Below are 15,100 nucleotides of genomic sequence, written 5' to 3'. Positions count from 1 at the left end.
TTTGGCGGCGGACACATCAAAATCTATAAAATTTTACCGCCATCTACAGGATTGGAGGATCACAACAAAGCCCGAAACAGCTACCTGGGGCTGGAGATGTATTAATAATCTCATCCATCCATCCATCCGTCTTTTACACAAAATATTGTTGAATAAATGTTATAAAGCTTAAGAGTTGTGTTAGTCCTCTAATCCTTACATTGAATTTTCATTTCTAACTACAATAAAAACTACAAATTATTTCAGATATATTTAGTTTTTTTTTCAAAAAACATTGCAATCAATAAACAAAAAATCCTCGACATCAGATCAAAAGTCAGTAAGGTGGGACCATTGTAAAATTCAGGAAAAGTATAATCTCACAAATTTATTGGTTTATAAACTGTTTTTTTTTTTTTCTCTTTTCTTGCTTTTGAGGTAATTTGTCACCTGATTTTAAAGCCAACAAAAGCAGTTGTAAGAAGAACCGTTCATGGAGACTGTAATTCAGTGAGATGCAAACATCTTTTGAACAATCTTTTTCATTTAAACAACCCAAACATTTAAATAGTTCGGCAGCAGTGATAAAGAAATTGATTTTGGAATGGAACTGTCACATTTTCAGCACATCTGTGTATCTCAAGTTTTGTTTTTTTGCTTGATTTTTGTAATTGCAGTGATAAAAGTAAAAACCTACAACTACAATGATTTAGCAGATTATTTAAAATAACAAAATTCCGAAAATAAGACACGCAGAATGTGGGTTCACCTCTGGTAGCTTGATTATGTTTCCCATGCCTCCAGAAGCATAAGTCCATTTAGATTATTTGAAATCACTGAATTATGTATATGTGAATAAACAAGTCTCAAAATATCTTTCACTGTGTTGCTCTTAAAATAATAAAGCAGATAGTAAATTCTACTCTTCACTCCTGTCATTTTCTGCATGACCTAATCAAATCTCTCTTTAGAAATCCAATCTGGAATAAGTTAAGTAACTATAGAATCAAATCAAATCTAACCTGAGATTTCTTTTTGCAAAGATAATTTAAAAATCAGTTTATTAACAAATGTATTCCTTTTTGATAGACAGAAAAAAACAAAAAACAGAAAAATAACCTCTTCTATGCTTTCCAGTCATGTTTTCACAATGCATCAGAAACCTGTTTCTTAGTTTTTCTAGATCTAAGTGATGCATTCAACACAGTTGATCATAACATCCTGATGGAAAGAGGGAAAAATTGGGCAGAAATCCACTCTGCTAAACTGGTTCAGATCTTGTTTGGCAGAGTATGACTACTTTGTCATTTGGCAGTTTTAAATTTGAGTAAAAAAAGATCACACCTGGAGTCTAGGCTCTATTCTCGAGAAAAGTTTATTTAAGTGGGTCATATTCCAGTTCTTGATCTGTAGTGTGCGGCTTTTAAATCTGTCCCCGCCTGGTCCAACACATCTGAATCACATTGGTTGAATTGCCTCCTCAGCATGTCATTAAGGTCTACAGTGTCCTGCTAACTACTAAACTATTTGATTTTGGCATGTTCAAATAGACATACATCTAAAAGTTGCAGGTCCTTTATCCCCATGGATTGGAATTTAATACTCATGGTCTAAATTAACCCCCATTGATTCCTATATCAGCCTACTCTACCTTTAAATTGTCCTTTTACAAACAAGAACCCTGAACAGTGATTTAAGGACAGGTGTGATATGATCTATTTTCCTGCTTTTGGTAGGGACTCTGGCACCAGCATTTTGAATGAGCTGCAGCTGTCCGATTGTTGTTTTGTTTTAACAGAAATCACCATTCATTTAATTAAATTAAATTCAGATTGGGTCTGAAGCCACTTTACAAAAAAATAAATTCAATCCAACCATACAGGCAAATTACTTACAGACCAAGTTAATTACATATGTTCCAAATTAATCCTGGTTATCAAACAATGCAGTAAAGTTTGTTTTATTACTGATTTGGTAAATAAGTTTTTTATAGGTAGAAGGAGAACATCAAGCTGTTGGCAGTAGCAGCTCAGCTGACGTCCCCCTCCAGGAAGCTGTCAAAGCTTAACACAGAGCCAAGTCAGATGTAGCTTCTATGAAGACAAAAAACATAGAGAGAACAAAAAATTAAAAGTTGGAATAACAGCAAATAAAGCAAAATTTGAGAGTAGTAGAACAATTTAGCAAAGTAAAGGAAAGTGGCTATTATGTCCTCCAACAGCCTAAGTCTATAGCAGCATAACTACAGAGATAGCTCAGGATAACCTAAGCCACTCTAACTTTATCAAAAATGATAGTTTTAAGCCTAGCCTTAAAAGTAGACAGGGTGTCTGACTCATGGACTAAAACTGGGAGCTGGTTCCACAGGAGAGGAGCCTGATAACTAAACGATCTGCCTCCCATTCTACTTCTAGAGACTCTAGGAACCACCAGTAAACCTGCAGTCTGAGAACGATGTGCTCTGTTAGGAATATATGGACCAATCAGATTGGCGATGTATGATGGAGCTAGATCATTAAGGGCTTTAATCAGCAGCAGCGGTTGAGGCCCGGGGAGCATCTTCTCACACACAAAAGCCATCAGCACTGGTGGTCCTCCAGGGGTGCGTTCTCTCCCCACTCTTCTTCTCCCTGTACACATACGACTGTACATCAGCAGACACGCAGGAAAAACCCCTGAAGGTTGCAGATGACACCACAATATTGCTCTGATCCAGGACAGTGATGAGTCTGCATACAGACAGGAGGTGGATCGGCTGGTACACTGGTGCTTTCTGAACCATCTAGAGCTTAACCCGTTCAAGACAATGGAAATTATGGTGGACATCCACAGATTACCCCCTTCACTGCCCCCTTCACCATCCTCAACAACATTGTATCGACTGTGGATCGCTTCCGGTTCCTAGAAACCTGAGATGATCCTCACACATATGCCCCTATTCCACTAGCTCTACTGTGAACTCATGGTTCCAATCCACTCAGTCTAGCTCAGCTGGAGCTATGGTTTGAAGCCCTGCCTCTAATCGTGAGTGAAGTGCGCTGTGCCGCTATTAATGTCAATGTGTGACATTGTAAGTCTAAGTGAAAAAAAGAAAATAAACTAAAACAAAAATATAACTAAACATAAATACTAATATTGTTTGTATTATTCTATATGCAAGAATGTTATATATATGTTTTTTCCATGTATAAAATGCTCCACTGGGATAATTATCTGGACCACACCCCAGCCAGAACTTCTAGAAGGCTCAGGGGTTCTGATGTGAGGGGGGTGACCAGAGAAGCAGAGAAGAGAGACGCTGCTGTCTGGATGGTGGACCTCCAAAGTTTGCCTGAAGAAGTAACAATTTTGGGCTTTATGAGGAAGTTTTTGTCTCAGCCATGGCAATAATGAAGATAAGGACTTTAAAAAGCAAACCCACAGGCTTTTGACCATGGTGACATTAGTTTTAGGTTAGATATTAGATATTCGTGTTCTGTGGATTCAGCGGCATCTTCTTCCCATTTGACCTGATGCAGGCAGTCTGATTACAGGCAGCTGCTCTCTGCCTGCTCCCTCCACCTGCAGATGTTGGTTCTCTTTAAGACCATCAATAAATTTGTTTCATAGTGATAGTGTTTTGGGGAAAATGTTTGTGCTTCTGAACAGCTGATTTATGTGTGATCAACTGATTTAGGACGTTATTAAAAACAGCGCTCCACCTGTGTGAAATTCAGAAAGATGACAAGGTGTCATTTTTCTTTTTTTTTCAGCCTTCATTTATGGGTTATAATTTGTTAATAGTAAAATTATATTTTGGTTTGATTATTATTAACCTTTCCCTGCACAACCTCAGCGAAAACCTTCTAATTTCCCCTGGTCTAATGACCAATCAGGCACAATCACATGTAGTCCTGACTCAGCTCCGATCATTAGGATTGAGTAGGTCCTAAAAAAGCTCGTCCTGGGCCGGAAAAACCTGTAATGGCTCATCCAAAAAACAGGACACATCCAAACTACAACAAACAATGAGGTCTGCAGAGCAGATCATCAGGTCCGACCTTCCAGGTAGAGTCCTGGAAGGGCTCCCCACTGTGTGTCTTTTACCTTTAGGCCGGCGCTACAGAGCACTATTTGCAAAAACCAGCCGCCACGGAGAGAGTTTATTTCCTCAGGTTCTCTGACAAACATTAACAGCCAGAGCGCCCAGATTGATACCATGCATATTTGCACAATTCAACCATGTCTTTCTTCCTTTTAAAAACACTATATATATATTTACAAAAATATTATTATTTCCTTTTCATATTTCTGAAAGCTGATTCTGATTTGTGAGAAGGAGAATTTTAAATTCTGTTCTGGATTATTTTTTATCAGAACTCTTACTGTAGCCTTCTGGATCAGCTGAAGACTTTTAACTGCATTTTGTGGACATCCTGATAGTAATATAATCATAATTGGCCAGCCTTGAAGCAACAAATGCATGGACTAGTTTTTCAGCATCACTCCTGGACTGTCAAGATGGTTCTGGAGTTGGATCCAATTGCAGCCAGGCAGAAGCAGCATGGTGAGTTGAGAAGTTTAATAAATAAAAAGCAAAAACATGCGGCAAGGTGGAAGGCAAAAACGAGCTGGCAGGGATGTGGACAGACTTGGCATAGCAGAATAACCAGCAAGGGGAAAAAAGAACTGAAGAGTATATATAGTACTGCATGCAGGTGAGACAGGAAGACTGCCTGGAATGATGCAGGTGGACTAAATGAAGCTGATTGTAGTGGCAAAGGCTGAGAGTGGACCCACAACATGACTGGAAACTAAACATAAATACAAGGACACAATCTGAGCAACGGAAATGTCTTACAGATGAAACTGAACTAAAAATGCACCATGAGCAGAAAACAAGAAAAATAAAAATAATGGAATGAACTAATACAGCACCGCCTAGAGACTATAAACAATAATGATCATAGGCAACAGCTAGAAAATAAAAAAAGAGATGCTGAAAACAAACCAAAACCTAAACATTTACAAATCATGACATGGACAGGATAATTCTTACAATAGTCTAATCCACTGAATATAAAACATACAACAGTTTTTCTGTGGGCTGTTTTTATAGGAAAGCCTTTATTCTGGCAATGTTTTTTAAATCTTGTTGGTGGTCTACAAGGACCTGAATAGACTAAAGCCTAAATATATTCCAGAATTGCTGGTCAGGGAAGAACAAATTCCCTGAAAACCTGAGATGCGCAGAAACTGTCGGTTCCTTTAAATCAGGAAAGGAAGCATCACTGTTTACTGTAACCTTTCCATCTCTTTGTGTTTTCAATGTATTTGGAGTTTTTAATGTGTCTGATATCTATTCCTTTGTTTTCCTGTAAAGCAGTTTGAATCATCCTGTGTATGATTGGTGCCATACAAATAAACGTGCCTTGCCTAAAAGCATTGTCTTTTAAAAGCCTAATCAACTGGGTTTGCAAATTTGCCTTCAATTAGAGATCCTACGCAAAGAACAATGCTTACTGTTTTCTAAATGTAACATGTTTTTATGTTCAGCCGCTGATTACATACATTTAAAACTCCAAAAGATGTATAGTGTTAACTGGATATGACTAAAGTGTAATCAATGTGTTCGACAGTAAATATACACTGGAGCTTTGAAACTTTATGCATGGGGACAAATAACAAGAGCTGATCTGCCATGCCAAAGCAAGAGGATTTTATTTAAACAAGTAAGCAAAAACAAAATAAATACATGTGAATTGTGACAAGTAATATCCAATAGTTGTAATGTAATTATTACATACATAAGTATGCTGTACACTAATTTAAATAGCTTGTGTCAAAACTCGAAAGCAGTTTTTACAAGTGGAATGACTTACAGAAACAGCGTCACTGTATCTGTGCATTTAGAATAAATAAATAAAAATACTATGTTAAAGTTCAACTATCCGCAATAAATAGACCTCATAATTGAAACTGTTCAATCTAAGGCCAAACAACTTGTACATCTCTATGTGTGGCGAGCCATTTGCAACTGAATAAAGCAATGACATAGAAGAAATCACAAGGTGACTAGTCAGCAACACAAACATAATTTCATTTAAAGGATATAGTGGCTTTTTTGCAGTGTAAAACTCAACTCCTCACTGGCAACTGTGGACTGCTTTAATATGTTTAGATAGCTTTTCAATGTGACAAAGTGTGAAAGTGATCTGAGTACAATATTTTATTAACACTGGTTAAGAAGAGATTATTTAAAACATAAATCTAAGAAGTGGCCCATTCAGTTTCTTGGTCAGCTCATAAGAACACTACTGTACACAGTAAGCTTGAAACAATGAGTAAATGCTGCGGTCTCTTTGTTGCATTTGTTGTGTATAGGAACCAAAACGTTCTCTATTTCTACAAGACATGTTGAGTTTTCTTGCAAGCAGTAATATCTGCAGTATCTGTACGTTGCATTCTGCAAAACCTCGACGACTAAAATGAGCTGAATGGACTTGATTCCCACTACAAACATGAAAAGTGTTGTTTTGATTTTATGTGCATCCATCCTTATTTGCTAGCAGCAGGTGAGATCCTACAAAGTGACAGCGTGCCAATAGGGGGAGGGGCATGAAGCCGCCTGTGAGCCATGTGACAGCTACTCCTTTACAGTGTTCTTTAATCCTATAAAAATGAAAAATTTGAAACTCCAAGTGACGTTTTTGGATGACTGACAATTAAAAAAGTCATTCCAGTCTCCTACCCCCATTCAGCTAAAATCTTGATTTTAACACAAAAATGAGAAATATGTGCCACAACACCTTCCAGTCATTCAGGCTTAAAGAGATAAGCTGTCCAGTTTATATGAGGACCTTCAGATGTTTGTTAAGTCTTATCTCTAAATCAGTTAAACAAATTTGGCACATTATTTTCAATATTGGCACATTTACTATTGAGACAGGTCTGAAATTACTCATAGGCTCATTTACAATATTACTTAAAAAATGACACTTGAAATAAATGCTATATAAATCAAAGGCTTCATGTAAACATTCAGATGTGCTCAAACAGACAAACTAAAGTATTAGAAGAAGCAAAATCGAATCCCAGCAAACAGTGCCTGAGAATATTCTAGTTCCGCTAAGTAAAGTCGGTGTGACTGGTTCATATCCGACTTCCTAAACTTAGCTTTGTTGAAGTTTGGAATTAATCTCCTTCAGTCTGAAGGGGAGGCCTGCAGGGTTTTTAAACCAACTAGAAGGTCTTATTTTGCCCATTTAAGCCACTTGTACAGTGGTAGTGCTAACCTGCCAAATGCAGTTTTAATTTAATTTCAAATTCACAAATAAATTATTAACTCCATAGGAAAATTAAAAGCTGTTGTAGCTCATATTAAAAGTAACAGAGCTACTCCAACCCGCTGCCACCTTGAGCGGCGCAATTCTAGAACTGTGAAGAAGTAAATACGAAGTGTTAAAAGGGGTCTCTGAATGCTAGCTTACGTAATATTATATAGTACAAAATATTCTTTGTAACACTAAATAATCAGAAGAACTAATATTTTGTAAAATACTGTTTCATTAATAAATGCATTACTAAATTAGTTGGCAGCTGCTTGTAGTATAATAAGAAGAGGTATTATGATAAGAAACAAGTTCATTGTTGAAATATCCTTGGTATTTCTGACAATGGTCGTAGCAAACATCAGTAACTGTAGACGTCAGCAAATCAACCATCCCCTCAGGCAACATCACACTGAAGAAACACAGAACTGACAATCCTGCCTTCTTTCTAAACAGCATGAAACTGTGGTCAAAAATTAAAACTCAAAATATCTCTTCATAAAGATATTATTGAAGTCTAAATGTGGGAAGTTGTGATTCATCAGATCTGCTAACCAATCCTGACCTTCAGCATGTTTGCTTAGATCAGAATTTATATGAAGCGAATGAGCTAAAACAGTTCAATGCATATTTTTTGGGATCAAATGTTAGAAAAAGGAAGTTCATTCCCAATCCAGTGTTTGGAGGGATGGCTGAAATCTTTCATTCCAACTTTCAGATACAGGGAATTAGGAAGATGGTGTCATGGCCACCACTACACTAACACAAATGTGTGTGTGTGTGTGTGAATGTGAAATGTTTAATTCTTAATCTCTAGGATGGAAGGATTGTGATCAAGAATGGCCAGAATAATTTTGTCCATATATTGCCTCAAACGCAGGTTGATCTCTTCCTGTTCTTTCAGAGCATCAACAAGCTGAAAGAGAAACAAGAGAAATAAATCTAATGATTCAATTCTAACAAACAACAATAAACATTCCATCCATCAGACTAACCTCATCTCTTGAAGCATTGTCAATCTCAGCAGCAAGGCACTGGGCCTTGGTGTGGCAGGAAAAAAGGTTCTTTGCCTCATACAAACTCAGACTCAGAATCTGAGCATTAAGGTCATCGTTCTGGTCTCTGAGCTTGAAGTTCTCCTGAAAAAGTTCAGACAACAGTGTTTTCTAGTGAATTCTGGGTGAAGGTTGTAATCAGATCTGAGTGCAACAAAATCTGTGAGACCAAAGATTCAAACCTTTATAAAGATGTTTTTAGTTACTGATTTTATGGTTTTAGTCTAAGACACAGTTTAACTTGGTATTAACGTGCCTCTACACTGGTTCAGATGTAAGTAGACAAGACTCAGTATGACGCCTCACATCTAATCTTTATATTCCACCTAATAATGAGACAGTAACACAGTGGGCTATCAAGAGCATCATTATTCATGATATTTACACAGTTGTTTATTTGATTCATAATTTTGTGGAAATATTTCTCATGCAAAACACCTGGACAATAGATTGTTTTTACGTTGCCATGGGAGTCTTACATGCAAAGGGTGAACGACGACATTCTTATTCATGTCCTTCAATGTGCTTTTCCTTAGGATCATTGTAAATATTAATATTTGTTTCAAATAATCTTGAAAAGACAAAACATAAATAAAATGATCAAGTTTTAATTGTTATGCTTTGCCTTTGAGATTTAAATAAGTAAAAGGTGCTGTTTAAATGAAATGTACTGTGTGTAAAACACTCATAAGTTTAACAGGCAACATATGAAAAAAGTAAAGTAAAATCAAAATGTGTGAGCTAACAAAGCTCAGTGTCATCGCAAAGACATAAAATAAGACAAGACTGAAGCATTTAACCGTGGTCAGACGCTCTACAGACCTTTACTGCAAACATGGAGCTAGCTGCGTAAACGTTGCTGCTGTAGAGCTAAGATTGTTGTTACCAATTAGAAAAGGAGTATTTTATAAGGTGACAAGAGCAGGCACAAACAGCTCCAAACAGAAACCTCAAAACAAAAATCCCACTGAGGGCTTTCATTCATTAGGGATTCCAACAATACAGACAAGAAATGCTGAACTACAATTTATTATGTGAGTGAGAGTTTAACTGTTGCCATTTAATCATATTAAACCTTATGAAAAGTTTTTTTTTTTTAGGAAAATAAACTTGTAGCTTAACACATCTGTGTATGAATTATGATGCTGACTTCCTAACTCTTAAGGGTTTGGAAGATTCATACATTTTGATAAAACATAGCGATGATGCACCAACTTGTTTAACACTATTTGAAGTCCTTAAAAACCCACTGAAGATCTGTAACAGGTTCAATGAATCATTTGGTACAAAGATTGTGGTTGGGCAACAGATGAGGTGAATAGGAGGCTTGAGAAAAAGAGTAAAGAAACATGATCAAATACTGCATCATACCTACTTTAACCTGACTTGATTTTCTTTACTTTTAAGTTTAAAGAACCAATTTGACAATTTGTGGAATTAATGTTTTTGCTAAAATCTAATCAAAAAGATTACATTTGACAGCCTTTTAGTGAAAGAAAGCATAAAGACTAACAGGATGACTAATGTAACACTTTGATATTAAAATAACAGAAAAACAAGGCTGAGTGTTTTCTGTTTATAGACCTGTTTCAGTCTCTTGACTTCATGCTCCATTTCAGTCTCTCGGTTCTTGGCATTATATGCAGACAGCCCTTTGCCCTTCCCAGGATGCTCCATTTCCAACTTGAACAACTGCAGATTCTCCAGCTCCCGACGAATATCATCAATTAACTGCAAAAAGAAGAGACAAAGTCTTGGGTAAAATTGACTTTTTTGGTAACTTATTAAACTAAAAAATACTTTTTTTATGCCAAAGGAAATTAGTAACTCCAACTATCCAAGTTTATTCAAAGAGTCACTAGAGATGGTAATTTTCTTAAGGCAGGAAGAATCTCCTGAAGTGGTCAGTACTACATCTGTTCTGATGGAGTCTCTGTTATATTACAGTCACATGAGAAGGATACTCAGGGTTGTCTATTATGTTCTTCATTTTATGAAGCACCCTTCTTTGTAAAAACATCAATAGGGGCTCCAAAGCAGCCTCAAAAACAGAGCCAGCCTTTTTCATTTCTGCAGATGACAGGTGTCTGAGTTGTGCTGAGATACGCAGAGTGAAAAGGGATGGTTAGCGTACAGTCCTCTGAGGTTCTCATGTGGTGCCCCAAAGTAGGTAGTTGCATCTCTGCTGCCACCACCACAACACATCACCCTTCAGTCTCACAAACTGTAGTCTGTCAGGTAGTCTTTGATCCTGGCAAATATTGAGGCCTTCACCTAAATCTTTTGGAGTTTGTGACAAAGTAGATCAGGTTTAAATTGTGTTAAAACTGGAGAAATCAGAGAACATGAACCTCAGAGTGCTGCTGGCTTTGTCCAGATGACAGTAGGTTTGTGGAATCAAGTGTATGATGGCATATTCAACTCTAACTCCATGAGTATAAGCAAGCTGTAGGTGTTCCTCATATGTGCTTGTTTGCTTGCTCAGATGAACAAACAGGACTTTCTCTGATCTTTGTGATGTGGGATGTCAGGGCAACAGGTCTATAGTCATTGAGGACTGATGGATGAGCTTTTTGATACCAGAACAAGGATGGATGTCTTCTAAAGCACTGGGACCCTCTTTTGGGTCAGGCTAAGTTGAAGAGGTGATCCAGAATCCCACATAGCTGGTCCATTCAGGACTCTGGGGCTGACATTAGGTAGAACTGCAGGCTTGTTCTGGTTCAGTCTCTCCATCTGCCTCTTCACCTGACTTCTAGAGACACAAAAGTGAGTAAGGGGGAGGCCAAGAGAGCAGAAGGATCCATGGCTGAGGTAGAACATAAAACATGTAAGGTGTTACAGAAAACCTGTGGGTAAAAGGAGGGTGGGAGTTCTGCTTGGCTGGAGGCGAGCCAGAAGGATACTGAGCTTGTTCCTAAATTGAACCTATTGAAGAATGTGTTCAGTTCATTGGCTCTGTCAATAATTCAATTTACCTGATACTCAATCTACTTGAAGCCTGTGATCTTCTTCATCCCTGACAGCACATCTCTTACATTCTTCTGCTGGAGCTTTGTTAGGGGTTTGAAAACTTTTGTATTGTATATCACTCATGTCTGCTCTAAGTGCTTTTCCCTCCTTACATGTCACAGAAAGGGAGATGGGGAGAGGAATGTGTTATGCTTTTATCAGCAACATCTAGGGACTGGTACCGAGTCATCACTCCCTCTCTCTGTTTAAAATCAAGACACATGAACCCTAACCTTTTTGACCCCCCCCCCCACACACACACACATACACACACACACACACACACACACACACACACTGAATGTTTGTTCAACTGTGTGTGAACCAGCATGTATAAATAAAGAGAGAAGGGTGCCAACACTTTGTAGTCTGTACTGCAGAGCTACCCTTGCAAGTAAATTAACTGGATTGTTCTTGCCTCTGAGTTGATTAAATAATACCTAACAAGCTTGCTCTCCAGGTTCCTCCTGTACACCTCCCTGCTGTCTCTAATCTTCACTTTACGTTGCTTCTCTATACTCCTCAATAATTCCCTGTTTCCCTCCCAGAAGGTTATTTTCAGGGAGGGAGACAGGTCACTGGTGATCCAGGATTTGTTACTGGGCATTGGGAGGAGCATCCCACTGATCTGGTTTGGTTGTTGTTGTCCACACAGACATTTATGTAGTTAGTCACACATTCAATCATGGCATCGATGTGTTCTCCATGTGGAGGGGAGAGTCTAGTCTGAGACTATTCTAGTCTGAAGCCTGAAAGACCCTGAGGAGCTTCTTTTGCTTCCTAGAACCATCTTTTCATAGTTCTTTTCATGACAGGTGGCCTCTTAACAAGGGGTCTATACACTAAGCAGAGAAAAACAAGGTTTTGATCTGAATTACCAAGAAGAGGTCTTGCACAGGAGGTGTCTGCCTCCTTGATGTTAGCATAAAGTAATTTTTTTGAAATGTTGAAAGTGTAGCAGAGAGTAAGGCATGGTTAAAATCCCCAGATATTGCTACAAATGCATTGGGTTGTTGTGTCTGCTGCATAGCAACAACTGGGACTATGATATTCAATGTAGAGTCAGCAACACCTGATGGCAGAATGTATGCTGTAGCTAAAATAGCACTGGTCAGTTCTCTAGGTAAATATTGACAAAAACTTACTGCCAGAATTTCAATATCCAGGCTGCAGAGACGATATTTCACAGTAGCTTGTCCTGGATTACACCATCTGTTGTTAACAAGCACTACTAATCCACCTACTTTGCTCATGACACTCTTCTTTAAATCTCTGTCTACTGGTACAATTAGAAAGCAAAGTGAGGCTGGAGTCTGGGATATGATCCTATAGCAACATCTAGTAAAATACATAATACTGCAGTCTCAATACTATGGCTAGGCCCTTGCTTGTACTTGAAGTTTTGATTATTATTATTTAAGTCAATAATCTGCAATCTTGTGCCTCACTATTCACTAAAGGTAACCAGTGAGAGACAAAGTGAGCCTCACCTCCTGCATGGCCTCTTTTTCTTTCTGAAACTCATGGCGGTTTTGCCAGAGCTTATCCATTATCTTTCTGTACAGGTCCACCTCATCTTTCAGCCTTAGACTAGTGTCCTCCAGTTTGTCCGTCATCCTTTGCTTTTCCTGCAGCGTGAAAAGAAGATAAGGAAGATTGAATGCGACAAAGGGGAATTACTGTTATCTATCTGAAGCAGACTCTCAGCATTTGATCAAATCAGGGAAACCTTAAAAGACAGGCAAAAAGTATTGCTATATTACCTAGAGATGTTTACAAGTCATTTTTCGAAGTCCAAGTTAAAACTCAATTGATTGATGGCCAAGTTCAAGTCAAGTCTCAAGTCCTCGCCCCAATTCAGAGCCAAGTCTTAAGTGTCACGGAGTGGTTTTGGGTTGGGCCAAAGCGCAGACAAGAGCTTGGTAGCAGCATTGTGAAATCCAGAGCTTTATTCAAAATATCAAAACGTAACAAAAAACACACTGCAGGTACTGACCAGAGTGGAATCCAAAACTTACAAGGCTGAACACTGCAGGATCATGGCATGGATGAGGGTAGCGAGTGTTAGTGAGTTGTAACACAAGGAACCCACAAAACATAATGAAACAAACCAACTAATATGCAGAAAGAGAACAAAGACAGGTAATCAAAGGAACTAAGGACATGTGAGGCAAGGAGGCAGGAAGGCAGAGGGAACAGTTGAACCTAATACAACTAATTAACAAGACACCGAGCAGACCTAAAACAAAGATAAATAAAACATAAGAATCAAGAATAAACATGAACTAAAGGAAATTGAGAAATTTGAGGGAACACAACAACCTAAGGCCTAAACACTTAACAAAATAGGACCCAAAAGGGAACCCTGACTAAAAAGTAAACAAACCTAAACAAACACTGACTGAACCAAACTGAGGATGAAGCAGAGGAAACGAGGACTAGAATAAAAGTAAACAATAACTAAAGCTAATCTATAAAGGAGGAACTAGAGAACAAAGATAAACTAGAGGAACAAGGCTAAGAAGGACCGGAGACCTAATAATAATGAAACCATCCTAAGAACAGGAAAGCAACACCAAGGGAACAAAGGGTGAGAGAACACACTGGGAGGCAGAAGAAAACCAGAACTGTAGGAAAAACAGAAAACATGAATACAAAACCATAAACAAGAAACCTCTAGTTAACAGTAAACAAAACAAAACCGAAGTCCAAAATGTCACATCCTAACATTAAGTCTCTCATGTCTCTCAAGTCTCCAATCCAAAACATCTAGGTCACCTCTAACCCAGCACTGCTTTAGGTTAGGATTCCAAACCTTTTCTGTTTGTCCTAACGCCTAAATTACCAAATTAACATGTGATAATAATCTTTAAATCTATTACTTGTCATAAACAATTATATCTTAATATTTTACATTTAATACTTGCAGAAAACTATGAATGGCTGCTTCACATTATTTTTTATCAATAGACATCTTTTCTCTAAGAAAAATAATGTGGAATTTTTGAATGAATTAAATAAAGTGTGTTTCTATCTTTGCAATGACTAAGGTAACACTTGTTTATTCCTCTCTTCATATTTTCTACTCCTTCGTGATATGTTGCACTAAAAAAGGTTTAGAGGGTTTTCTCCTGACTAAATTTGTAATAATATTGGGAAACCATTTTGTAAATCCACCTTTAAAGCCTTTGTTCTGAATTCTGGAAAGTAAAGATGCTTTAATGTGTGGTACAAATTGCAGCCTAATGAATGAGGCAAAGTGTGATAAGTAATTAAAAGAGTGTTGAAATTCTGAATGAATGAAACTGGGAGTGCTTTTATTTTGATATATCCAGCCGGAAGTGTCTTTGTAATGACACAGTACGCTTAACAGTGAGAGAATGTTGGAGGTAAATTACGTATATTTTGTTCTGAAATGATCCAAACTCATTTAATACAGCATTCAGTTGGATAGACATTCATATGGCCATTAATATGAAGCTATAACTAAGTGACTGAGGAGATTGTAAGAAGTCAATATCCCATAATCCATGAATGTCACTGGCTAATAATCAAGCTCGTCCTTTCACAGTAAAATATGCTGCATTTTGTAGCTCACATACCAACTTCCTTACACTCTTTATTACATGAGAGGACTAGGTGTCCAAGTCAAGACTAAGATATTTAGGGCACAAGTCTAAGTCATTTCTCAAGTCTTTAAACTTTCCAGTCCTAAACTTGGGCAGCCATCTCTGATGTTCCTTT

The 15,100-nt window shown here is 37.7% G+C and overlaps 1 protein-coding gene across 3 annotated transcripts in view; it reads right to left on the bottom strand.

Moving 5' to 3' along the window:
* Positions 1-5,655: 5,655 nt before the first annotated feature.
* LOC124863738 (rab11 family-interacting protein 4A-like) overlaps positions 5,656-15,100 on the bottom strand; it is a 36,032-nt gene continuing 26,587 nt past the window's right edge. For all 3 annotated transcript variants that reach the window (XM_047358200.1, XM_047358197.1, XM_047358198.1), the window contains exons 12-15: positions 12,847-12,984; positions 9,929-10,075; positions 8,285-8,428; positions 5,656-8,205 (exon numbers count right to left, since the gene is read on the bottom strand). In XM_047358200.1, coding sequence (XP_047214156.1) covers positions 8,089-8,205; positions 8,285-8,428; positions 9,929-10,075; positions 12,847-12,984 — 546 coding nt within the window. In that variant the 3' untranslated portion in view covers positions 5,656-8,088. The remainder of the gene's footprint in view (positions 8,206-8,284; positions 8,429-9,928; positions 10,076-12,846; positions 12,985-15,100) is intronic.

This window comes from Girardinichthys multiradiatus, chromosome Y, assembly GCF_021462225.1.
Source record: "Girardinichthys multiradiatus isolate DD_20200921_A chromosome Y, DD_fGirMul_XY1, whole genome shotgun sequence".
Lineage (NCBI taxonomy): Eukaryota > Metazoa > Chordata > Actinopteri > Cyprinodontiformes > Goodeidae > Girardinichthys > Girardinichthys multiradiatus.
This window is presented reverse-complemented; position numbering and strand designations above follow the sequence as displayed.